This window comes from Herpailurus yagouaroundi, unplaced genomic scaffold (genome assembly GCF_014898765.1).
Source record: "Herpailurus yagouaroundi ecotype Mexico unplaced genomic scaffold, PumYag 213, whole genome shotgun sequence".
In the NCBI taxonomy this organism is placed as follows: domain Eukaryota; kingdom Metazoa; phylum Chordata; class Mammalia; order Carnivora; family Felidae; genus Herpailurus; species Herpailurus yagouaroundi.
The window spans coordinates 15,069,843-15,096,009 of record NW_024412444.1 but is presented as its reverse complement, the minus strand read 5'-3'; the positions used below and the strand labels follow the sequence as shown (position 1 = coordinate 15,096,009).

The following is a 26,167-nucleotide window of genomic DNA, read 5'->3' as shown; positions in this document are numbered from 1 at the left end:
GGAAAAAAAGACAATCTGTGCCTTCTTAGGTAGTTCAGGGGAGGTCTGGTTTTTAACTCATTCAGGATAAGTTATTTCAAAGGTTGCTTAGGAAACATTAGCTTTCCTCTCTGATATTTATTCTTTTTTTTTTTTTTAACGTTTATTTATTTTTGAGAGAAAGAGAGGGAGAGACAGAATGTGAGCTGAGAAGGGGCAGAGAGAGACGGAGACACAGCATCCGAAGCAGGCTCCAGGCTGTCTGCACAGAGCCCGACGCGGGGCTCGAACCCACGAACTGTGAGATCATGACCTGAGCCGAAGTCTGGCACTTAACCAACTGAGCCACCCAGGCGCCCCTGGTATTTATTCTTAAATGGACAGCAAGTTTTTACATTGCTAGCCGGCTAGCTTTGTCAATGTGCTTCTCCTGACAAACGTCTCCAAATTCTGACGTTCCTGTCAAAGTATGCTTAGGAAAATATTCCTAAATCGACTGAGAACCAGTCGACTGTGCATAAACTGTATTTTTCAAAATGTCTTCTAAGACATGTAAGAGGGTGACTTAGCTTCCTTTTAATTCTAAGAGAAGTCAGACATTTTCGATGGTTTTAGAAAAAGGGAAGTTTTGACAACCAAATATGCCTGGATTAAAATCTCTTCTGTTATTTATCAATAGGAGTATATAGAAGAGTGTAGCTCTGGGCACTTCACGGTCTTTAAGAAGCTTATTAAGCAACTGGTGTGGTGAGTGACACCAAATGACCACATCCTTTTCTCCCCATGCCCTACACGAGACTTGTCCCAGACTCTGCATCCTTCGGCTCGCCTGTGGTTCTTGAGAATGTGAGGATGGAGGAGGCAACCTCAATTCTTCCAGCTACGCCTAGACCAGGGGAGGGGTATGCGCCGCACTGGGGATGGCTGCAGAGAGTTCTGAGAAGGCTGGATCAAGAGTGAGCTTACAAAGAAGGACTAAGAATGAGAAGGGAGGGGCCAGCCAGGGCAAAGGGAGAAGGCTTCAAAAGAAGTGAGCTCAGAGTCCTACCATCATTTGGAAGGCGATGGAAGAATGAAATCTAGAAGGAAATTTCAGATCAAACAGAAGGGAAACTGGCTGCTGCACATTTCAGTCTGTTTACCCTGAAATTGGAGAATTCACCAGAGAGACAGTGACCTAAGAACCAAGACTACCTGCTTTTGAAGTGTGGCGTCCTTTCCTCTCTCTAGCACCTTGGCGAAAAATATGTAAAAACTCTCCTCTATTGGCTGGAAAATTAATCTGGCCACAAGGGAGCCAAGATTATTCACTATATCGTATACACCTACAAGAAAAAAAGGAAGAAACAATAATCCTACTAGTTTTCTGATTTGAGTTTTCATGGCACCATTAACATTCTTTCTAATTTAATTAAAAAAATTTTTTTTAATGTTTTATTTATTCTTGAGAGAGAGAGAGACAAAGCATGAGTGAAGGAGGGGCAGAGCCAGAGAGGGACACAGAATCCGAAGCAGACTCCAGGCTCTGATCTGTCAGCACAGAGCCCAACGTGGGGCTTGAACTCACGAGCCCTGAGATCATGACCTGAGTCAAAGTCAGACGCTCAACCGACTGAGCCACCCAGGTGCCCCACTAATTTAATTTTTTTAATGGAACTTTTTTGAGGTAATTATAGATTCACAGGTAGTTTTAAGAAATCACAGATCCATTACCCAGTTTCATGAATAGTAACATTTTGTGAGAGCAGGGCACAGTATTGCAGCTGGGATACTGACACTGACACAGTCAAGACAGAACATTTCCAGCACCAGCACTTTTTTTTTATAGAAATCATTAATGCCAAGTTGATTTAAAAATTTTTTTCTTTCCACTACTTCAGGATTATAGTCAAAAATAAATACAAAGAAAGTATTGAGACTTATCTAGCCGCACGATCACAGGGCAACTCTGTGACTGTGATGTCAAGCTCCCTTTTCTGTCAGTGCCCCCAAACCCCAGATGGACACCAGAGCTCTGCAGGAACCAGGGGATCTCAACAGAGAACCTGCCACCCGAGCCACAAGAGAGGGGGCGGTCAGTACACTCTATATATTTACAGAGACCAACAATTTTCAATCTTTAGGAATCATTTTTTTCCAATATTCATCTTTTATAATCATCGGGTATATTTTTCATTAAATGTATCAAACCGCAGAGAAAACTATTACTAATTATCTACTAACGGTGTTCACTACAGAATTTCATCTTACCCTGATCGCCAAAATTTAACACGTTCAAAAATGTCATTACATATCGCTCGCCTACAAATAGAAAACCAAAATAATTAGCATTTCAAGGGCACATTATTTTCTTGTTTCCTTTTCTCTTATCGACTATCAACTTTCCAGCTGGCAAATACTCTCAAAGGAGAAAAATTATATAGTCAGTTAAAGACATGTTCTTAATATTGATTTCAAACAAGATTCTATCCATAATCTCAAAATAGTAATAACGGCAAATGATGGGGGATTTATTGACAGCAAATCTCCAAACCAGTTAAATTGAAAACAAAAACAAAATCAATAAGACCAGTCTAATAACTTAAAAAAAGGGAGGAAGGTAAGATTACTATATGTTAATCATAAAAATGACTGTTCCAAATTTTAAGTGTAGGTTCTGTGAAATGAGAGGTCCATGATTATGTGCACAGGCTCATCAGGTTTCCTCCTTGTGTGGCCCACTGTGGATGGATGGAGCTCTGAGCAGTGCCCACAGCCGTAAAGGGCAAATTCTCACTTCCTAGCAACTTGCTCAAAAAGGAAAGCGATATTCAGAGACTAGAAGCAGTGAGGATCTTCTCTCAAGTCTCCCTTTGGTCCTCCCTGCACCCTCTCGGACTCAGCCCACATGACCACAGGACATCACTAGCTCCTATCTGTGTCTCTGCACTGCCTTGATCCATCCTCATTGCTAACAGTCCCAGCTTCTGCAAATACAGATCTTACGGGTGACCCCTGCTTTCACACCTTTAAATGACTCTTGATGTTTACAAAAAGTCCAGGCTCCGTAATTCTGCACCTGAGGCCTTTTGTAAATCGACCCCAGGCTATCTTTTCAGCTTTCCTTCACCAACCTCATCCCCACCTACCATCACATGGTCATCCTCTGCTTTGCCCCATCAGGCTTTAGCCCCTCCAGCTGCTCTGCTTCAGGCTGGGCCCCTCCTGCTCCCAGCCTCGACTCTAAGCATGCTGGCCACCTAGACTGGCTTTTCCACAGGAACTTCTATGTGTTCTGGTACAAGCGGCTTCTCCTTCCCAACTCTGTAAGCTCCCTGGGGGAAGGAACCACATCTCCCTCACACTGCTGTCCCTCGTTTCCTAGCAGAGCTCCAGGAAATGCGAGAGCACTCGAAAGAGCTAATGTTTCCAAGTATAGCTCTCGCAGCCCTGGTTCAAAGCTAACCACACAACTGTTTGTGTCTCTGGTGAGAGAATGAGCTCCTCCTCGAGGCTGTGGCCTGTAACTCATTCATCTGTGTATTCTCAGCACCTGGCACACAGTGTTCAGGAAATGTGGGGGCAGAAGTTAACAGCACCTATATTTTTGCTATTACAATGAATGATTTCAACTGTTTTTTAGAGTTGTAGTTTGTAGATAAAAAGAACCTTGTGGGGGTGGTCCTTGTCCAGCCACTTCCTCATTTCACAGCCATGGAGATGAAAGCCCTGAGAGGTTCCTAACAGCCCTGTGCAGTCAGGCCAGGGTGGCCCCACCGTGGAAGCCATCGGTACCACATTCAGGCCTGGCTAACTCACACCTGCTGCCACAAACCTAGCCACTCCAATCTAGACAATCAGGCCATTGCTTGACTGGATCCACTTCTTAACTCATTTCAACTGCTCTTAAAACTCCGGGAGGAAAACAAAGTGCATAAAAGCAAATGCCCTTTCCAAACTCCCTCCACTGATTTTCCCATTCTAACAACGTGAACTATCACAATATACAATTTCACTACAGATACCTCTATCAATAAATATTTGTTGAACACTGATCACAAGCAGTCCCAGCAGGGTTCTGGGGAGATGGTGGTAAACAGCACATCCTGCTCCCAAGCAACATAGAGGTAAGGCACCTTCACTCAGCTCTCCAAAGGCTTCTGACCTTACTTTCCCCAGAAGTCCTATGAGCGCGTTTCACTTTTGTAATGGCAATGTTACAGACTCAGGCTAGAAATAAGCACTGTCAAAGCTCAAGAGCCCTCAGAGCCCTCCTGGTTCTATGCCTTAACTCACAGACGGGGAAAGTGGCTCAGGGGAGTTACTTCCCTTTGGAACCATAATTAATGAAAAATAAAGACAGGGGAAAAAAGGAAAATAACGAGGTAATAATAATGATGGTTATATTAGAATGCTAGAATTATAGGGAACTTTCTATTTTCTAAAATTTTTGTAATGAATTATATTATTTTTATAATTAAAATATAATTTTTTGAAAAGATTTAAAAACATGTTCAGTAACAAATATGTAGGTGTATGACATACGACATTTATGTGGAGAGAAGCCACTGCCTTTACTGGCTTCCAGCTGCCTCCAGCCTCACTCTCTGAACTACAGCTGGGCATAAATAAACCAATACACACATGGAGAAAGACTAGCTGTATGTGCAGCTCTGTGCCAACCCTCTGCCTGCATTGCTCTGTCACTGTTAAACTGGAAAGCTTTAAGAAACTGGAAGTCTGGCCACACTATCACATAAGGGTGACTCTGACTGCTTAAAAAAATAAAATGATGAAAACTCGGTTCTTAAAAAAAAAAAGTTCAAAAAAAGAAATGTCTAAAAAGTTAGGACAGGATAATGAGATTACGGATAATTTTATTTTCCAAGTTTTCTGTAATTCATAAAGAACTTGCATAATACATTTCTTTAAATGATAAAACATGGGGTTTAGGAATTAGATGTGGATTCAAATTAAATCGTTCCTTATTACTGTAGGACCCTGTAGAAATTAGACAATGGCACTGACCCTCGGTATGTAAATGTCAGTGTCCTCCTTATTTAAAAAGCTCCGATTTCTGAGGTTCCTCAGGTCAGGGAGCTCTATAAAGCAAATGGTCCAGGTCTAGGTAATCAGCAGTTCTGTGAAATTCCCTCACTTATATATACTATGGTATCCAGACTGCTCAGGGTGACCTTTCACTTACCTTCTGTCAAAATCTGCTTCAAGAAAGACTGTTTGAAAAAACTCCAAGTCAGTTTAGCCTCTTTCCAATTTACAAAAGCCTAGAAGAGAAAACAAAACAAAAACAAAATCTCCCAGGCATTGCAAGTTGAAGGGTACAATAATGCTACATGAGAGGGAAACTCATTTTGGTGCCTAAATCCCAATTTGGAGAGTGTCCATTAATTTTTCATTTAACGCTAAGCACACAGAAGGCAACCAACAAATCCTGGCAAATCCTAGCAAAGAGTTTCCACTGCTAAACATGAAGACAAAGTCCTAGGTGGGAAGAGCCTCTCTGTAAAGGGCCTACAAAGATTCATTCACTGAGACCCCTAAGGAACTGTGCTATCCCCTTGTTGCACAGATGGTAAGCTGACCGTATCTAACACACAGCTCACAGTCATTTATCTCCTTGAGATAGGTCTGAAGGATTCCAAGCTGCAGAACAAATTCTGCTCCACACACCCCACATCTTAATGCTGTATTTTGCCATCCAGGGTCCCTTTATACAAAGTATATGAGCTTTGCTTGTGTATTTCAAAAGGGAGCCGGGCTTCCCAAGTCAGTCAAACCACTCAAAACGGTTATGATACAGGGGAGGAAAAAACCAACCCAAAACTTTTGATATGGCTCTTCCAAAACTCCAGGGAGACACCAAACCGCCCATTTCCTAAGGATAGGAAGGTAAGGAGAAAGTAAATGCTTAGGAAGGGCAGAGTTCAACCTGTAAGAGACAGGCGGTCTCAAGGCCAGACTGCTGACCACAAACTGGAAGAGTGGAGCAGCTAGCTGGATGTCACTTTTGTCTTTCTATCTCCCCCAGTTCCCTGTGGAGGCCCCTCCTCTCTAATGTAGGCATCCTGAGATCCCATAATGTTCAGTCTAGGTGTTAGGTTCTTAATCTCAGGGTACCTGCATTTTGAAAAATTCTTACTAACTCAAAGTGATGACTTTGAAAGGGAGGATTTCAGGGGGGCTCTTTGGGAGGAAAGGGGTGAATCACAAAGGCCAAGTCCACTCCACCTCTCCAAAAGATCAGTTACAGCTATGGAAGTTGGCCCAAGGGCAGATGTGGAACCTGTCCCAATCACATGAACCCCTGATCTTGGCCCCAAAACCATCTGTGTAGAGCACGGCTGTCCAGTGGAAATATAATGCAGGCTATATATATCATTTTAAATTTTACAACAGCCACAGTGAACAGTAAAAGGGAAATAAAATTATTTTAATATATTTTACTTAGCCCAAAATATTATCATTTCAACATGTAAAAAAATATTAGAGGCATTTCATATTATCTTTTTCATACTAAGTCTTCGAAATCCAGTGCTTATGGTGTGCTTACGGCCCGTCTCGATGTCCAGGGTAGCTGGTGGCTACCATTCAGGACAGAGGAAGTCTAGAGCATCCCTTAAAAACGAAGGTCATTTTCAGGCTTCAAATATCTTCACTCCTTGTTTTCAGAGCGTTTCTTCTAGACACTGTGAGGACAAGCCTGAATCTCCCAAGCCACGCTGTCCTCAGAGCATCACTGGACCTGGAGCAGATGCCATGGGGAGCACTAACCCAGGAGTAAATCTTCCCCAGTGTCAAGGAAATTGGGCATCTCCTTTCCCGAGAGCAAAGAGCGCCAGAGTACCTACCACCACTAGGGGGCACTGTGAGCCACATCATCGCCAGCACCGATCCCTCCCTTAGCTCCAGGGGAGCCGTGGGCAGCTCGCCTGCACCCCAATGCCAAGTGGTCCCTTTTGGCTGGGTGGGGGGTGGGGGGTGCTGCACAGCAGTGCCTGAGCTCTTTTCAAAGGAAATGAACAGTTACAGCTGCCCATGGGGCTTTTGTGAAGCCTACTTGCCAGGAGGTTGTAAATGGGGTTGGGAAGATGACTGAACTCTAAAAGATTGTTTACCAGGGGCACCTGGGTGGCTCAGTTGGTTAAGTGTCCAACTTCTGCTCAGGTCATGATCTCACAGTTCCTGGGTTCAAACCCCACATCGGGCTTGCTGCTGACAGCTCAGAGGCTGGAGCATGCTTCTGATTCTGTGTGTGTGTCTCTCTCTGCTCTTCTACTCATGCTCTGTCTCTCTCTCTCTCTCTCAAAAATAAACATTAAAAAAAAAAAAAAGATTGTTTACCAGAGTGAAATCTTGACAGTGTATTTGACCTGAAAGCTCACACGTGAGCATTCCATTCTCCTAATGCCTTCAATTTAAATGGACCCACAGTTTAGAAGGAATGGTCACGCTGCTTACTATCTCCAAAATGCTCATTCAGGACATAGAGGCAGGAAGTCTGATCAAAGACTGGATTTCTTCTCAGTGGTCTCTGCTGAGAAGAAGAAGAAGTGGGAGAAAAGAAGCAGCACATTCTTTGGGCTTTTACTATTTTGTTTAGGATGGATATGTCACTTGGCAGGAGGTCAAAGAGGCCTATTTCACAAGAGCTAGGTTGGTACTGCTTAGCTGGTCTACGTGGCTGTGCATTTCTCTGGAATCCCCTGACCAAGCCATTCCATTGCCTCCTGTACTGATGGAGAAATAGAGGCGTGGATGGCAAAAGGTAATGGGCAGAACCACAGGGGAATGTCTGCAATCTGAACTTGGGGGCTCACAATGCTTTAATATGAGTCACTCTTCCCCTTTCCAAATTCTCCTGCCTTAGGACAGTCCAGAAGCCACGTGCCTCCCACACTGACAACAGTCACCAGGGAGTCTGCGGCCACGGTCTAGTCTCCATATCACCTCCACATCCCACACAGTACCCCTTCCTCTCCCTCTTGCTCTGGGCCTATGGCCTCTGCCCCAGCTGTGTTCACGCTCACATGTCCTCTGACTGTCCTCATCACTTCTCATCTGGACTGCCTCCTCATGAGCTTCTTCACTTCCAGCCTCTTTTCTAGCTCATCCTGCTGGGAGGGTTCAGGCTTTGGAGTCAAGCTCACAGACTGAGGCTCAAACTGCAGCTCCCAACTTCTTAGTGCTAAGCCTCAGTTTTCTCATATGCAAAATGGGATAAGGAGTCTATCTCCTGGTATGAGGACTGAATGAGAGAAAACAAGACACTTGATAAATCTGAAACAGATGGTAAGTGCCTCGACACAGGCACCTGGATCACAGCTCTGTTCACAAACCTTTCATTAGGCTCCGCTGCCCCTGAATCAAGCCCATGCTCCACAGCACCAAGGCCACCTCTACCTGGCCTTAGCCCAGCAGGCCATAAACTCCTTCCACCTTGTTTCCTCTCCCCTCCCCCACTGTTCAGCCAACCTAAGTACCCCAGTCATCTCTGCAATCCCAGTGCCAACACAGTGATGGGCAGATAATGGGGCCCAAGCAAACGTCTTCTTCCCACAGCCACAAGTGAGCATTTCTACCACACATGCCCATTCACCTCTGTCCACCCATGTGTCAAGGCCCAGTTCAAAAGTAGCTTCCTCCAAGAAGCCTTCCTCAATGCTGCTGCATGAATTCATCAGTCCCTTCCTTGTGCTTCTATTTTGTCAACACTACACACACACACTGTCTTGCAATGGTTAGTTGAATACACATCTTACCTCCCCATCACAATGCAAGTTCTGAGGGCAGGGACCCCACTCAGGGCACCTGGTACAGTGCTTACCACAGAATACTGCTTATGAAATGCTTGCTGTGTTAAATGCCTCAGCTTTACTTAAATATTAGCAGAGCTCTCATATGAAATCACTCAGAAGTGTCAAAAAATAGAAAAGATCTAAAAGCAGCCATTATTTGAAGTATCACTTATTTATTTTAAGGCTAAGTAAGTCTCTTTTGCAGAAGATGGAATTCTACAAGTACAGGAAATAAATCTCCCATTTTGGTCAAATTGATTTTGGATAGAATTGACCAGCTCTCTATGTGGGAACCCCCAGTGCAGAAAACTGCTCCCAAGGGTCAAGGTAGGTACATGCTGCTGGTGGTAAAGCCATCCACTGCATTCAGATGCAGCTCATTTCTTTTCTCTTAAAAACAAAAACAACAACAAAACAACAACAACAACAACAAAAAAAACAACTTGAATAATGAATTGTTCCACCTAGAACTTCCCAATTGTTAAGTCAACAAATAACTACTTTGGGCAATAAGCCAATTTCTTCTGGAAGACTACACAGCAGGGAGATTAAAAACACAGACTAAGATTAGTTCACAGATACAAGTTAGAAGTGAGTCCAAATTCAGATGTGGGATTTTGGTTTGGTCAGTTAACTACTCTGAACCTCCGTTTTCTCATCTGTGAAATGGAGACAATATCTCATAAGGTTATTACTATGAGGTTTAAGCACATGAGTCCATGTAAAGTGCTTAGCAGAGTGCCACTCACAGAGTAAGCATGCAGTCAGTGGCAGTTATTATAAACGGTTCTTTGTTGAAGTTCAAATACTTTCACAATTCCTTAAGTCTTCAAAGGGGCCTCACAGGTTGTGCAGACTAATTATCTCACCTTAAAAATAAGGCCCCTTTGGGGAGCCTGGGTGGCTCAGTCAGCTGAGTGTCAGACTTCGGCTCAGGTCATGATCTCATGATTCGTGGGTTCGAGCCCTACATTGGGCTCTGTGCTGACAGCTCAGAGCCTGGAGCCTGCTTAGGATTCTGTGTCTCCCTCTCTCTCTCCGCCTCTCCCCCACTCATGCTCACTCATGCGCTCTCTCCCCCTCTCTCTCTCTCAAAAATAAATAAATCATTAAAAAAAGAAAATAAGGACCCTGAGGTCTGGAGAGAGTGATGCAGGCTTCATATCAGCACTTACTGCCTCCCAAAAGCACAGGAAGCTCCCTGAGGCCCAGCAATCACCTTACGTATCTGTATCCCAGACAGCACCTGGCAGAGGGCTGTGCTCTGACTGTCAGCAGGAATGGCCCACTGTGTGTAACAGGTACACATACCTTCTCATGGTCAAGACTTCTGTCCCAGAAATATGAGCCTGGGTGCCTTCAGGACGGAGTGCCAGATCAAACCACTGGGTTCCTGCCCCGATGCCACCAGTGGTTGCTTTGCTAGGATGTGCCAGTGGAGCTATCCCTACTGACAGCAGCAGCGGCATGGGGGGGCGGGGGCATGGTATCAGCTGTCACTTATGGACACCCACCTGTGCCAGCCTTGGTGTTAAGTATTCAGATGCCCCATCTCATCCTGTTCCTACAAGCACCTTAGGAGAAAGGTACTTTTAGTATCCCCATTTGACAGACAAGTAAACTGCAGCTCAGAGTTGTATGCCCACCACAGAATTAAATACACACTGAGGCTCTTTTCATTACCCTCTCCTTGCCTGTGTTAATAGTCCAAATGCTCTTTTCCAAAATACTGCCAGACCCAGGGGCTGGCCCGGTATGAAAAGCTGCTCTGTGGGCAGGTGGCAGAAGCTCTACGCAGGAGAAGTGATCCCAAGTCCTTATCCTCCAAGTCTGCAGATGAGGCAGCATGGTATCTCAAAACTGCCATGCTGATTTAGGCTAAAGGTGAGATCTGTGTGATCGGAATGGAGAACGCTTATCTAACAAATGAGAACATATCTGGCTTCGTTACATAACATCTGGTCTTTCTTGAAAAGCTGTCTAACAGGATTCCATAAGTTCTGAGACTTATATCTCAAATACTTTCCTACTTTCTCAAGTAATCACAAAAAAGGAATAAGGAGAAGTCCAGCTGAAGCCTCACCTCCACTACGTGTACCACATGTGGGCGGCAAACAAGTATGGGAAAAGGGAAAGTGAATCGGCCCAGTTCACAAAGCATCTGAGCAGAGGCAACGTGGCATAACATCACGTGTACCACGCCGGGGCCACAGGCAGCAGTGACCCCACCAGAGTCAGGAAATAAAAGTCAAATGGACCGAGAGCTGGAGAGTTCAGAAGAAAAAGGTTATTCCTCACTCCTACACATCAGCAGCTAGAATCCTTAGTGGTCTACGTGGGAAAGTGGGTCACCGGAGAGACTGGCCTGACACTAGGTAATGGAGCTCTGGAGGGGTCACCCTGCTTTGTCAGCAGGCTGGACCATCTGCGCTGGAAGGCAGTCCTGAGAAAAACCAAGACACAGCAAAACAGAGAGTGGCCCGCGGTGGTTACAGCCTGTGCTCTGTGGCGATTCAAGCCACTCCAGGCCCCTGCCCTCACTCTGACCCTCACCTCAGGCAGATATTTAGTCTCTAAGCCTCAGTTCCTTAACCCTAAAATTGCAATAATAATGTCAGGCTCACAGAGTTGGTATAAGCATTAAATAAGGCACGAAAGCACCCAGCATAGGAGCTAGCAAAGTGGTCCTCAAGGGGGGCAGTTTTATCCCCCAGGGGACATTTGTGTCTGGAGACATTTTTGGTTACTACAGCTGAGAGGTGGTAGCTACTGGCAACTACTGGGTTAAGATCAAGAATGCTGCTAAACATCCTACAATCTACAAGACAGCCCCTACAACAAAGAATTATCTAGCCCAAAATGTCAACAATGTCAAGGCTGAGAAACCTTGGCCTAGCACTTAGTGAGCACTCAATAAATATAAGCTATGGAACTATCCTTGCTATTATAGCAATAAACAAGAAAGTAATAGTTTCTTCCTTTCAAGGATAATCAGGATCTGTGATTAAAATGACAAGAGATAGAATGTATTACTTACTCTACTTCTTGTAATACTGGGTAACATATCTGTCATTCTGGAGACAGGAAGAGTCTGTTGCTTGGTTGATTCTGAGGAGCCCAATAACTTTGTGAAATAAATAACATAGCAGAGCACCAGAACTGCAGTATAGAAAAGCTGAAAAAAGAAAATAATGGATTTAAATTGCACAGTTTTAATATAGGCAGAATTAAGATATAACTATGAATTTGACCTCAAAGGCCAATCAAGAAATGGCTTGTGGTGCCTGGGTGGCTCAGTTGGTTAAGCATCCGACTCTTGATTTTGGCTCAGGTCATGATCTCACGGTTCGTGAGTTTGAGCCCTGAGTCAGGCTCTGTGCTGATGGCGCAGAGCTGGTTGGGATTCTCTCTCCCTCTCTCTGCCCTTCCCGCTCTCTCTCTCTCTCTCTCTCTCTCTCTCTCTCATCAACCAATCAATCAATCAATCAGTCAATCTTAAAAAAAAAGAGAAATAGAACCATCTTTATTAACTGTACCTTCTAGCGAGCAATGCCCCACCCTCTGGAAAAGAGCACTACTCACTAAAAGCCAGCTCTGCTGGGGCATCTCTGGGAAAAGTGCTCCAAACCCTTGATCTGACTAGGAGAACAGTGCTTCCAGGCAGGCAGAACATAATTTCCATGACAGACAGCCCATAGTGTCACCACGACAGTAATGTCACATATGTTCTCAAAATGTTTGTAGTTGGCCAAAGGAACGAGTCTCCCGCCTAGACAGCACACCGTGAGGACCCATATGTACTGTGCTAATATCTGGGGACTTGCCATCATCTAGGATGGGGGATTTTCCATAAACCCAGGAAGCCTGTCACACTGTGATTACAAAGCAGAAATAAGCTGTTGGCTCCCTCCTCTCAGCCCACTGTGTGGGCAAGGCAAGAGCTACTACAGGACAGGGGAGGGAGTCAGGGGGGTGATAGGAGGGCCCACCCTTCCCTCCACTCACCCAGGACAAAAGGGTGGCTTTTGGCCAGGAGCGGCAGCCTGGGGTTTTGTTTGCAGGTTGGGAGGAGTATCCAAACAGCCCCTTTCACAAGCTCTCTTCTTCCTTCTCTCCCCCCTGGGAACAGCAATGTGCACTAGCTCAGGAAGGAACAGGACCTCCAGGCCCCGCTTTCAATCTGGTAACGTCAGGCCTGCTCCTGTGGCAAAGGCACAGAGCAAGGAGAAAGGGGAGTCTTGTCTAGTGGGTTCAGGCTCCTCAGCTCTCCACCCTTATCCATGCCTGAGGACAGAGCCCGCCATCCACCATCCTTCTTTCATGCCTCAAGCCCTCTGAGACACCGCAGCTCTGCTGTGAGCCATAGCACCAGATGCAACATCTTCTGTGACAAGAGTACCCGTTCCCTACCTCCCTTCATCTTCCCACAGAGCAGCGCCTGGGGCAGTAACAAACTGTGAGTAGTCTTCATGCACTGAATCCCAACTACATGATCCTTCCCTCTTTTTATTGGGAAAAATTCACATAACATGACGTTGACTATTTTAACCATTTTAAAACATACAATTCAGTGGCTTTTCGTACATTCACAGTGCTGTACAACCATCACCACTATTTCATTCCAGAACATTTCCATCACTCCAAAAGGCAATTCTGTGCCCATTAAGCAGTCACTTTCTACTCCTCTGTCCCTGGCAATCAAATTCTGCTTTGTCTCTATGGACTTGCCTATTCTGGACATTTTATATTAATGGAATCACACAATAGGTGGCCTTTTGTGTCTGGCTTTGTTCACTTGGTATCATGTTTTCAAAGTTCATGGTGTCGTGGCACATTATCATTTTTATGGCTGAGTAATATTCCATGGCATAGATATGCCACATTTTGTTTATCCTTTCATCAGTTGATGGACATCTGGTTCTTTCCTCCTTTTGGCTATGGTGAATAGTGTTGCTGTGTACAAGTTGTTTGAACTCATGCTTTCATTCTTTTGGGTATATACCTAGGAGTGGAATTGCTGGGCATACATCAGTTCTACATTTAACTTTTTTTTTTTTAATGTTTATTTTTTTTTTAATTTTTTTTTCAACATTTATTTATTTTTGGGAGAGAGACAGAGCATGAACGGGCGAGGGGAAGAGAGAGAGGGAGACACAGAATCGGAAACAGGCTCCAGGCTCTGAGCCATCAGCCCAGAGCCCGACGCGGGGCTCGAACTCACGGACCGCAAGATCGTGACCTGGCTGAAGTCGGACGCTTAACCGACTGCGCCACCCAGGCTCCCCTTAATGTTTATTTTTGACAGAGAGAGAGAGAGAGAGAGAGCGAGCACAAGCGGGGGAGGGGCAGAGAGACAGGGGGACAGAGGATCTGAAATGGGCTCTGTGCTGACAGCAGAGGGCTCGATGCGGGAGATCATGACCTGAGCCAAAGTCCAACACTTAACCAACTGAACCACCCAGGCACCCCTACGTTTGAACCTTCTGAGGAACTGCTAAACTGTTTTCCACAGTGGCTGCACCATTTTATAGTCCCACCAGCAATGTATGAGGGTTCCAATTTCTCCATATCCTCAGCAACACTTGCTATTTTCTGGGTTTTACTTTTATTTTTTGATAACAGCCATCCTAATTGGTATAAAGTTATCTCATTGTTTTTAATTCACATTTGCCTAATGACTGATGATATTAAGCATCTTTTCATGTGCTTATTGGCTATTTATTTGCATATCTTCTTTGATAAAATGTTTATTCAGGTCCTTTACCCCCTTTTATTATTTATTTATTTTATTATTTTTTTAATATGGAATTTATTGTCAAATTGGTTCCCATACAACACCCAGTGCTGATCCTAACAGGTGCCCTCCTCAATGCCCATCACCCACATCCCCCTCCCTCCCACCTCCCATCAACCCTCAGTTTATTCTCAGTTTTTAAGAGTCTCTTATGGTTGCCTCCTTCCCTCTCTGTAACTTTTTTTTCCCCTTCCCCTCCCCCATGGTCTTCTGTTAAGTTTCTCAGGATCCACATAAGAGTGAAAACATATGGTATCTGTCTTTCTCTGTATGACTTATGTCACTTAGCATAACACTCTCCAGTTCCCTCCACGTTGCTACAAAAGGCCATGTTTCATTCTTTCTCATTGACAAGTAGTATTCCATTCCTTTACCCACTTTTAGGGTAGTCTGTCTTTTTGTTGTTGAGTTGTAAGAATTCTTTATATATTCTAAAGATGGGGTATTTGATATATGATGGGGTAAGGAGCTGTTTAAGGAGGAACCTGGAAGTGCGTTGGACAAAGGAGAATCCCAGAGCCCTGGGCAGGGATCGCCTGCTGATATGAGGTACTGATGGCCCTCAGGCCTCTCACACAGACACTGACAGAGAATGTACCAGAGAAGAGCTCTCTGAAGTCTTATAATAAGGAAGCAAATAAACTTAGAATGGGCCTTGCTGACCTATGATGTATCCTGAGTGGGAGCTAGGACCATCAGAAAGTCATAATGCAAGCGCCTTTCCCAAGAAGGGCCAACCAATAACTGGGCATCTCCATGGCCTCCTGTTCTATTAGGAAGAATATATCAAAAACATGATGAATGCAGAGTACTGTAATCCCAGATCTAATAAAACATGGCAAAAATAATCACAAATAACTTCTCTAAAATATGCAACTGTTTGCAAACTACTTTTGGGAGGTAATTGTCATTCTTATAATATTATTTTTAAATCTACTTTTACTGTGTTCACAAATACATTTGCGGTTTTCACTTAGGACACAGGAAAGACTTTCACTAAAACTGTGACTAAGAATTTTAATTTACCTTCCTATACATTAAGAAATATTACAAACTGCTTTGCCCTATAAGATGTTCTGATATCTATCTGATCTTAGGTTTTGTTTTTAAAATGAGCACTATACCCTAGTCATACTTTTATTCAAGCTACAGATATGAACTAGAACTAGAAACTGGGATGGCAACGAGGCCAGAGCTGCTGCAAGTGAGAGTGCACCTGCTAAGACTCAATTCATGTGCTCTGCATTGTGTGAGATTTCAATGCAAGTTTCAAACAGGCTTGGCAGAGTTTCTTCCTATCCTGAGAACAACTGATTAAAATCCAGGGGAAAAAAACACACATGCAATTTGGTTCTCACCCCACTCCCTCACTGCTTTTCTCCCTCCTCCATGAGACAGTAAGACAATCAAAGGCGAGTTTAGTATGGGCTCGCCCACAGAACATCTAAAGGAGTTGTTATGTTGGACAATGAGGCCGAGTGCTGGGCCTTCACCGGGCCCCTGGGGATATCAGTAGCATCAGCACGTGGTGTAGAGTGGACAGCCAAAGGAAAAGAACTGTCACGACCATCTTACTAGAGCTTCCAGCCTGCCTCACATGCATGAATACTGCAAATGTAAACCACACAGTAATGGGAACAAGAAGAAAAAAATCAGGGGCACCTGGGTAGCTCAATCAGTTAAACTTTCAACTTTGGCTCAGGTCATGATCTCGCGGTCAGCATTCGAGCCCCGCCTCAGGCTCTGTGCTGACAGCTCAGAGCCTGGAGCCTGCTTTGGATTCTGTCTCTCCCTCTCCTCTCTGCCCACCTCCCACTTGTGCTCACTCACCCTTCCTCCCTCCCTCTCTCTCTTTCTTTCTTTCTCTCTCTCTCAGAAATAATAAATGAATAAACTTAAAAAAAAGAAGAAGAAAATCAAATGGAGAAACATAGATTATACAAAAGTGAAAAGCCATAACCCTTACCTGGGCCAAAGAGAAAATGTATAGCCCCCAGTGAGGCGACCATAGCACAAGAAAAGCTGTCAGGACACTCTTGAGGATGACCGACAGGCTCTCAGCAATCACCTGCAAATATGCAGTAAAGGGTGCACTTTATGTTATTAAAAACTAAAGATGCACAGGAATGACAAATAGAAACCTGGGATAGTGGTTACCCCGGCAATGGGGGTGGGGCATGTGGTTAGACATAGCATGACAATGTTCTAGTTGGGCTGGGTGGTAAGTTTTTCAGTATTATCATGCTTTAAGATTTACACATACAGCAGGGTGCCTGGGTGGCTCAGTTGGTTAAGTGTCTGACTCTTGATTTCAGCTCAGGTCATGATCTCACGGTTTGTGAGTTCAAGCCCCGCATAGGGCTCTTTGCTTGGGATTCTCTCTCTCTCCCTCTCTCTGTCCCTCCCCAACTCAACTGTCCCTATTCTCTCAAAAATAAATAAATAAACTTAAAAAAAAGATTTACACATACAGCATATATTCTTTTGTACATATTAAACAACAGATTTTAAAACATGAAAAATATTAGCACACAATTAAAAATAGAATCACTAGGAAAATCTGAAAAACCTTCACAATCCTCTTAAATTCTTATCTAAGCTAATAACTTCCCTATTAGCAAACCTTTTTTGCATTAATAGTATAGCAGATGTAAACTTAAGCCCAGCCCATCTGCCAAATTTCAAGGGAATGAATTAACTGATCATGTTACCTTTTTCCAAATTTCTTTTTAAATGCAAATCTGAAAAAAAATCATCACTCCTAGAAAATCTTTTTTTTTTATTTTTTTTTACCGTTTATTTATTTTTGAGACAGAGAGAGACAGAGCATGAACGGGGGAGGGGCAGAGAGAGAGGGAGACACAGAACTGGAAGCAGGCTCCAGGCTCTGAGCCATCAGCCCGACGCGGGGCTCGAACTCACAGACAGCGAGATCGTGACCTGAGCTGAAGTCGGACGCTTAACCGACTGAGCCACCCAGGCGCCCCTAGAAAATCTTTTTAAGAAACCACTCTTTCCCTTCTTCGAATTTCCCATCAGAGCAGAAGGCATGCTGACCTTGAGCTTGACAAACATCTGTGCTTGTGCCAAGACCCAGAAGGGCTCTCCCAGAAGCTCCACCACAGCCGAAAGACCGAACAACACCACTCCACTTCCATAGTGGGGGACGGCATTAGGATCAGGCACTTCCAGCAACTGTAACCACACCCAGCCCAGGAGCAAGGACCAAAACATACCCAGGGGGACCCTAGAGAAAGAAAAAAAAAAGTTTTTTTAATATGCTAAAAATAAAAAATATATATATTAAAATAATAACATTAAACAGAAAAGAAATAGAATTTTAAAAATAGCTACCACTTATTAAGGCACTTACTACATGCCAGGCACTCAGATCTACCCCTTTTACACAGACCCCTCACAATGATCCTGCTACTACCCCATTGAAATGATGGGGAAACTAAGGCTGACAAGCACTGGGGAATTTGGCCAAGGTCATGGACAATCCCCAATCCCCATCTAACTCGTAAGTCTACGCTCCTATCCACAGTGTGACACTGACAAGATAAACAAAACTCCTGGCAAGTATGTGCCTGTTGTTTGCACACAAATGACTAAAATATAGTATACAGTCAGTTCTTGCACCCAAATAAGCAACAGTCCAGTGCACAGTGTCCCCTAGCATGTGCACCACAGAGCACTTAAATATGACTGGGTAGCCAACAGTCATCCTCTAATAAAATGAACACCTACCAGCCTCGTGACAGTCATTTCCATGAGGCAAGGAGTTACGGAAGGCAGCACTGAGAAAAAACCTCAAGTGCCAGCCCTCCCTGCAGGAATCTAACTGCAGAAAGGCCATTACAAGTTTTAGCTGATGTACTTGATCTTCAAGAATATTCTCAAGGGCTGAGAATTGAAATCCACATTACAAAATTGAAGAAAGATATAATGAAAGCCCTAAAAGGCTTTCAAAGAATGCTAAGTGGTTGTTAAAAGCTCAGAAAAGACCACAGGGAGGGGGAAAGATTAGGACTAAAGAAGACGGCACAGGCCCACTGGGGCCCAGAGTGGGCATCAGGAATGGCAGAAACAACCTCCCAAGAGGGTAGAAACCTGGCCCTGAAGCCCCACCCACAGCCTCCTCCTGGCTCCTGGCCATCCAGGGAGGAAACAGCCAAGATGTTGGATGCCTTCTCCTTCCTGTCCCATGCCCAGGCCCCAGAAACCCAGACTGGAGACAATTCAGCTTTGGGCAAGTGTTGCTGTTTAACTTACAACACTTACGACGCTTGCTTTTGCACGGTCTCCTGCCAAAGCACAACTCACGTTAGCCACAAGAGGTTGAAGGTCTGGTTCCAGTCTCGCTGGGCACCCCCACTCAGACATGCTCTACGGAAGGCCTCTCTGGCCAGGAAGACGGTGGTCGAGTAAAGCAGTGTTAGCCTTTAAAGGAAAAGCAGAAATCAATAATGGGGGTGCCTGGGTGGCTCAGTAGGTTAACCTTCCGACTTCAGCTTGGGTTATGATTTCGTGGGTTGTGTGTTTGAGCCCTGAATTGGGCTCTGTGCTGACAGCTCAGAGCCTGGAGCCTGCTTAGGTTTCTCAGTCCTCCCGCCCCCCACTCACTCTGCCCCTCCCCCGCTCGCTCTTGCGCGCTCTCTCAAAAATAAACAAACATTAACAAAAAATAATCAATAGTGACTCTAATCTTTTTTCATAGAGAGAATGTCTGAGATTTTGCCAGCGACAGAAAGAAAGTCTTGGTCATAAATCACTGGTGGTGATGTGAAGGGCAGTGAGTTTTTACAGGGTCCCCGTACTAGTCTGATCCATTTGAACAACAGAGTTAGGAACCAAACAAAGGATACCTGAGTGTGTGCCTATAGAGCATTATATACGGGATAGAAAGTGCCACAGTGGCCCCCAAAGCCTCAGGCCTCATGGCTATAGGCAGAGGTATGGCTCTGACAATAGGAGAAAAGGACAAGATATGACCACACACAGCAAGGGGACCTCTTGATCACCCTGAGACTGGTGACCAATGAGAGCTCTTATGAGAGAAGCTGAGGCTCTGAGTGGAAGCTCTGGCCAAAAGCATCTCAGGACAGGCAATAGGCAATAGGCAATAGTCTGGTGGCCGTTACAGAGGCCGCTGCAGCCCAGGTCAGCAAGGCTTGTCTGCCATCTTTCCCGGGTGGGCAATATTTAGGTGGACCCTCTTGCACCTGCATGAGTAAGAGCTGAGATTTTCCCTCATCAACAGGCCATGTGTGATGAAGTCAGAATGGAGACAGCCGTGGAGACAGACCTTAGCTGGGCTAAGGTCTCTCTGAGGATGTCCAAGGATCATGCTGCTATCCAGTGCTTCTGTCCAACATCGGGAAGGAGGAGACTGAACTGTATGTTAAGCAGAGGGCCGGCCAGATAAAGGTTGTCAAAGCAGAGACCTGAGAATCTGGGGAAGACCAGATGGCAAGAGGCCCAAACTGCTTTCAAATCTGAACACCTAAGAGATTTGGTCTTCTTCCTTCCTGCTTGCTTGCTTTATTTATTTATTTTTTTAAGATTTTTTTTAAGTTTATTTATTTTGAAAGAGAGACAGAACCAGTGGGTGAGGGGCCGAGAAAGGGTGGGGGGGACAGAGAAAGCAGGCTCCGTGCTGACAGCAGTGAGTGAGCCTGATGTGGGGCTCGAATCCACGAACCATGAGGTCATGACCCAAGCTGAAGTCAGATGCTCAACCAACTAAGCCACCCAGGTGCCCCTAGGATTTTATTTTTAAGTAATCTCTACACCCAATATGGGACTTAAATTTACAACCCTGAGATCACAGAGTCACACACTTGACCCACTGAGCCAGTCAGGTGCCCCCCTTCCCACTTTTAAAACAGTATTTCTCAAAATACGATCCCTGCTTCAAAATCACCTAAGGAACTTGTCAAAATCCTGATTTCCGGACCTCTTCTCAGCCCCACCTAGTGCAAAACTCCCCCAGATGATTCCTTTGCCCTTCAAAGTTTGAGAACCTTCTCTAAGCTCTGAAAACGGAGCCCAGAGCATACGTTTGGTGGGTATTCGATGTAAAATGCTGTCTGGAACATATGGTCTTGTTTATGAGGACATGAAGATATCACCTGAGAAGCTGAGCTAACCTGAGCATTCACATCACTTCATAGACTTTTGTGTCATTTGTGAATACAGAATATGCGTGGGTGCCCTTGAACAGAAAAGAGAGTAGAAGGAACAAATGGAGTCTAAAAGACAAAGCAAGCAGCTTTCTAAGAGCTGCCAAGGGACTCATGACAAGGATGCACACTGTCACCTTAACCACCATTTTCCAATTATAAAAGTCACCGAGGAGGGAAGGCAGGCTGCTCCAGCCTTGCAATTACGAAGCACATCCTCACCAGCCGTGGGATTCCTGCTTCCTGTGCTGTCAGCAGGACAAGAACACAGGATTATACCTGAGACAGGGTTTGCAGTGAATTACTCCCACTCCTTTCCTGGGTTCTAAGAGCAGACAAACCGGAACAGCTGGCAGAGAAATGTGCATTTGGAGGCTGCTAATGGAAAACACTCCATGGGTCCATTAAAAGTAGCATTGCCTGCTCATTCCCCCATCCCAGCGTGCTCTTCCTCAGCCCACTGCTAGAACACTCCACTTCCAGTAAAGGCCCCTGTTTCCAAAATCTGAGGGTGACACACAGGTGCCCTGACTGGGGACGTGAGCTGTGGGCAAGGCCAGGGTACTCCCTTCTTACCTCACATTCACTATGCCAACGATTTCCTTTGACAGGAAGCGAAGAATAAATGCATTCAAGACAAAGGTGATCAATCGAAACAACGCCTACAGAGAAAGAAGAAAAATACATGAGAATAAATTATGTTGGGAATATTTATTTTGTTGAAATGAAAACAATGTGGCTGCTCTTTCTAATAACACACTGATGTACGGCAGCTCTGCCATAGAGACCCTCCTGAAGACCTACCACCGTCTGTTTCTGCTGAAATTTCATTCCTGGAGGGGTCCCCTGGCACTCCTGTGCAATGGTAGAACAGTGCACAAAGGCACTTAGAAATCTCTCTAATTTACTGATAAGAGGGAGGGCCTGACAAGTCAGTGAATTCCTTTGGGCTCAAAGTCAGGCACTTCAGGAGACAGAGAATTCTAGTCAGTGCTTCATGTTGGCCCTCCCTCCAGCTTGTTGAGAAATAGCACACACTTAGCAAGTGGGAGCCTGCAGGGAATGGCAGAATCTCTAGGAATCACAGGGTCTAATCTCTCTTCTCTGCCTAGCAATATCTGGGGATTCTGATAATGACATTCAATCTCTTTCCAGCTATTACCATTTGAAAGGGATATATCCCAAGACTTCAAACCTGTCAATTCAAACCTGAGCAAAGAATTCTTCCATGAGACAGAGAACAACAGGGTGCTAAGTGGGGATGCTAAAGGGGGATGTTGAGCGGGGTGCAAACCTCAGCCCCCGTCTGCATCCAGGAAGCATGACAGGTGTACTCCACAGTGTGCTCCAGAGCAAATGACAAATCACTCTCATAGTTATCTGTGAACAGGTGCAATTTGAAAGACTCAATCAAAATATAACAGTGGACCACAACAGTCTAAAAATCTCCAGGGAAAGGTATGACCAAAAAGGGAGAGTACAGTTTAACACTGTCCCTGAAGTGTCACAGAGCAGCAAGGTCTCCAAAGCCAAGATATCACAATATGGAGTCAAAGGCAGCCTTTTGAGAGTCTGATGAAACCTCTGTAGTTCTTGGAAACATGCAGATACATACCTACTTACCAAATTTTTTACTCAAATTTAGACATTTGAAGCCAATTCATGGAGCCCTGAATGGAAAAACCACTCAGCTGAGAGTCTCAAATCACCATTTAGCTGTTAAGCCCTTTGTCTCCTAACTCTTATAAGCTTTAATTTCCTCCTGTCAAATGAGGTTACCTATCTTACAGGGTTGATAACAACCATCAAATAAGACCTTAGAGGTGAAAGCATTTTTGACAATGAAAGTGAAAGGCATGGGGGCCGCTGGGTGGCTCAGTCAGTTAAGCCTCTCTTGATTTTGGCTCAGGTCATGATCTCACGGGTTCATGGGGTTGAGCACTGCCTGGGGCTCCCCGCTGACAGTGTGGAGCCTGCTTGGGATTCTCTCTGTCCTTCTCTCCTCACCCCTTGCCCGCTCATGAGCTCTCTCCCTTACAAAATAAATAAATTTTTTAAAAAATGAAAGGAATTAACACTTTCACTATGGCCAGCTCAAATTCTTTCAGGATACAATGTAATTGCAAAGCTACCTCAAGTGTCTGCATTGTAATTTGAGAATACATCCAAGACCAGATAAAAGCACTCAGGAAGCCTAGATTATGGCTGTTTTTAAAAAAATGACGTACATACAGTTAGTGTCAAATTTAATGTCAAAGTTACCATGGTCTAAACCTAACTGGTTTGAAGAAAGGGCCGAGTTAATGAAGCTCTAATGTTGTTCATGCAACCCAGTATTTGCTCCATGTAAGTGGCCCTTAGTAGCAACACAGTCTTCAGTTAACTTTGTAACGGACTTTACAGTTTTAAAAAAGCTCTTTCACATCTGTTAATTATTTGACCCTTAAAAGCAATTGGATAAATGCACAGGAAGCAAGTTAAAACTCAGCAAAGTGATTTGCCCAATGTCACATAATAATCATATGACCCAGCTTGACTTTATGGTAGGCCACCTGACTCCCAGTCCATTGTGTTTTCTGCTAAGACTGGTTTTCCTTCCTTCCTTTCCTTCCTTCCTTCTTTCTTTTTTAATGTTTATTGATTTTGAGAGAAAGTGTGTATGCGCACGAGCAGGGAAGGGGCAGAGAGCGAGAATCCCAAGCAGGCTTCATGCTGTCAGCATAAAGCCCGACACGGGGCTCGACCTCACAACCTCGAGGTCACGACCTGAGTCACTATCAAGAGTTGGACACTTAACTGACTGAGCAACCAAGGCGCCCCAAGACTTGTTTTCTTTTTATGAAGCCAATCTGGGCCATAAGGTATCATCAAAGCCTGAACAATCAGCACTGCAGATAAAGCAATGAACTCAGTTTTTTATGTCGTGGATAGAAGAAAAAACTTGGTACATTCAAGGTTTAGTTAATTTAGGGTTAGGTGAATGTTTATTAAGCACATGACTTGTGCAAGGAACTCTTCTACATGCTTTATGTAAATTGTTTCATTCCATTCCTATAATGACCATTTAAGAAAATCCTTATTACTATAATAAAAATACCTAACATTCACTAAGTACTTATAATGCGCCAGGCACTTAACAGGCATGTCATCTAATCTTGCCAATGACCCCATGAGGTTGCACTAATGTTCTCACTTAAGATGAGGAAACTGATATTCAAAGTAAAGCGATTTTCACAAGGGCAGGGAACTACCAAGTGACAAGGACCAAACCTGAGCTCACATGTGCCTGGTTCTCTCTCTTAATATCCAAGTGAAATGCTGCCTCTAAAATATAGGGGAAGGGTGGATTCAGGACTCTTCTGAATAAAGGCTGAACTGAGCCACTTAGAATGACTAACTCCTAGTGTTAAAAGAATCTTTAGACACCATTTGGACCAACTGGTATGTACCTTAAATGACAGATGATGAAAATTAGGGCCAGGAAGGGGAAGTGACTTATCTAAGGTCACATAGCCAGAAGGAAAATGCAGCTAACATTTACTAAGTGCCCACCAAGAGCCAGGTACAGCATTAAATACAATTATCTGAATGACTTCAGTCAAGCCTCATAGAAACTTTATGAGCTAGGTACTATTATTACCCCAATTTTCCCGATGAGGAGCTGAGGCTTAGCAAAAGAAATCCTTTGTCTTGGTTCATGCAGAAAGCACGTAGTAGAACCAGGTTTCCAATCTAGGGCTGTCTAAACCCAGGTATCTTTTTCTTAGCTACGCCATACTGTCTCTATGAACTCAGTCAGAGTCAGAGAGCTTGAAGATGTTTGAGGGTCAGCGGTGGGGGAAGGAGAGAGTGAACTCCTTGCCTTAAAAATATCCAATTCTAGAGCACCAAAGGCGCCCCTGCCACCTGACCTAACCCTGTCCTACTACCATATGGGAAATATAACGCTCAGAAGGAAAACGACTTGTTTGTAGTCTCCGAGCCAGGCCTCTGAACTCCTGCCCAGGTGCCGGTTCTCCGCCGCCACCGTCTCCTGTTGAACCCTCAGTAGTGGGGGTCCACGCCGGGACTGGGTGTGCCCCGAAGCGCGCTCTCAAGGGCCCCAGGACCGCCTCCCCGCGCCTCCGGACTGCGGGTTGGTCTGCGGCCGGCGGGGCAGAATACCTGCAGGAGCAGACCGGAGGAGGCCAGCCGGGCCGCCTGGCCCAGCACCTCTCGGCTGCCCATCTCCTCTGCGCCCCGCCTCGGTCACCAGGAAACGTCGCCGCCGCCAGCCGGCCTAGTCGCGGGGAGACAGCGTCATGGGGCGGCTCGCTCTCTGATTGGTGATTTGGGGGCGGCGGGGACGAAGCAAGAAACGTTCTGGCCCTTTAAGTGAGCGGCTTGAGTGACGTCAGTGTTCCTGCGCCGCATCTCTTTTCCCTTTCGTGTGAGCTCAGGAGTTTTCTGTGCCTATCTATCCCTCCCCGTCCCAAATAAGTTAGGAGAAGCTGTTAAAGTAGCCCAAAGCCTCTTCCCTGAGGCTCTCAGCCTGCTAACCAAGAAACACTGATTTCTCCGGCCTTGTTAATAAGATTCTTCCCTTTTGGCCTTGATTACAGAGTTGTGACACAGCCCCCTAAATGAGACAGGACAGGAATTGTCCCTGTTTTACAAAGAAAGGACTGAGGATCCGAAGTTAAGTACAGCATTTTTTCACGTGTGTGCTCTTGTGTAATCCTTCCTAAACTTCTGAGAATTGGGTCCTGTTGTCAGAGGAGTAAGGGGAGACAGTGGAGATGTAAGACGACTTGTTCAAGACTGCACAACTTTTGCCTCAGTGGAGCGGACCCTGGGCTCCTGATCCTAAACTTGCAGCGTTTGCTCGCATGTTCCAGCTGTGAGGACAGAGCAGAGGAATGGCTGGGAATTGCTTTGTAAAACGTAAAGCACCCAACACACAGCATCAGCTGCTCTGTCCTTGTTCTTATTATCTACTGTGCATCCCTAGGGAGGGCACTTTCCCAGTCTCTTTTAGGCTTTCCGTGATTTGACCCCAGCCTACCTTCTGAACCACCTTTCAGACCATCACCGCCATTCCCCAGCACTCTCCAGGCCTAGCCATCGGAGCCCTTACCATTCCTCAAACAGGCCCTCTCTCATTGGCCTTTATTCCTGTTGCCCTCTGCCCAAGGCACCTTCTCTGATGGCAGTCCCCCTGCAACCACTCTCCAAGACCCCATTGTCCAGGATTTCCCGAGTAATACAGTCAGCACCTGCTGTGGACTGGATGTTGTTGCCCTCCCCAAATTCATCTGTTTAAGCCCTAATTCCCAACGTGATGGTATTTGGAGGTGGGGCGTTTGGGAGGTAATTAGGTCATGAGTGGGGTACCCTCATGAATAGGGTTAGTGCCCTTTTAAGAAGAGACAAGA

The 26,167-nt window shown here is 45.1% G+C and overlaps 1 protein-coding gene across 1 annotated transcript in view; it reads right to left on the bottom strand.

Moving 5' to 3' along the window:
* Window positions 1-25,035, bottom strand: part of RFT1 (RFT1 glycolipid translocator homolog) — a 35,899-nt gene extending 10,864 nt beyond the window's left edge. Inside the window, exons 1-9 of the mRNA XM_040454805.1 lie at window positions 24,918-25,035; window positions 21,330-21,415; window positions 18,895-19,011; window positions 17,626-17,815; window positions 16,535-16,636; window positions 11,812-11,949; window positions 5,165-5,243; window positions 2,230-2,280; window positions 1,174-1,304 (exon numbers count right to left, since the gene is read on the bottom strand). Coding sequence (XP_040310739.1) covers window positions 1,174-1,304; window positions 2,230-2,280; window positions 5,165-5,243; window positions 11,812-11,949; window positions 16,535-16,636; window positions 17,626-17,815; window positions 18,895-19,011; window positions 21,330-21,415; window positions 24,918-24,980 — 957 coding nt within the window. The 5' untranslated portion in view covers window positions 24,981-25,035. The remainder of the gene's footprint in view (window positions 1-1,173; window positions 1,305-2,229; window positions 2,281-5,164; window positions 5,244-11,811; window positions 11,950-16,534; window positions 16,637-17,625; window positions 17,816-18,894; window positions 19,012-21,329; window positions 21,416-24,917) is intronic.
* Window positions 25,036-26,167: the final 1,132 nt, after the last annotated feature.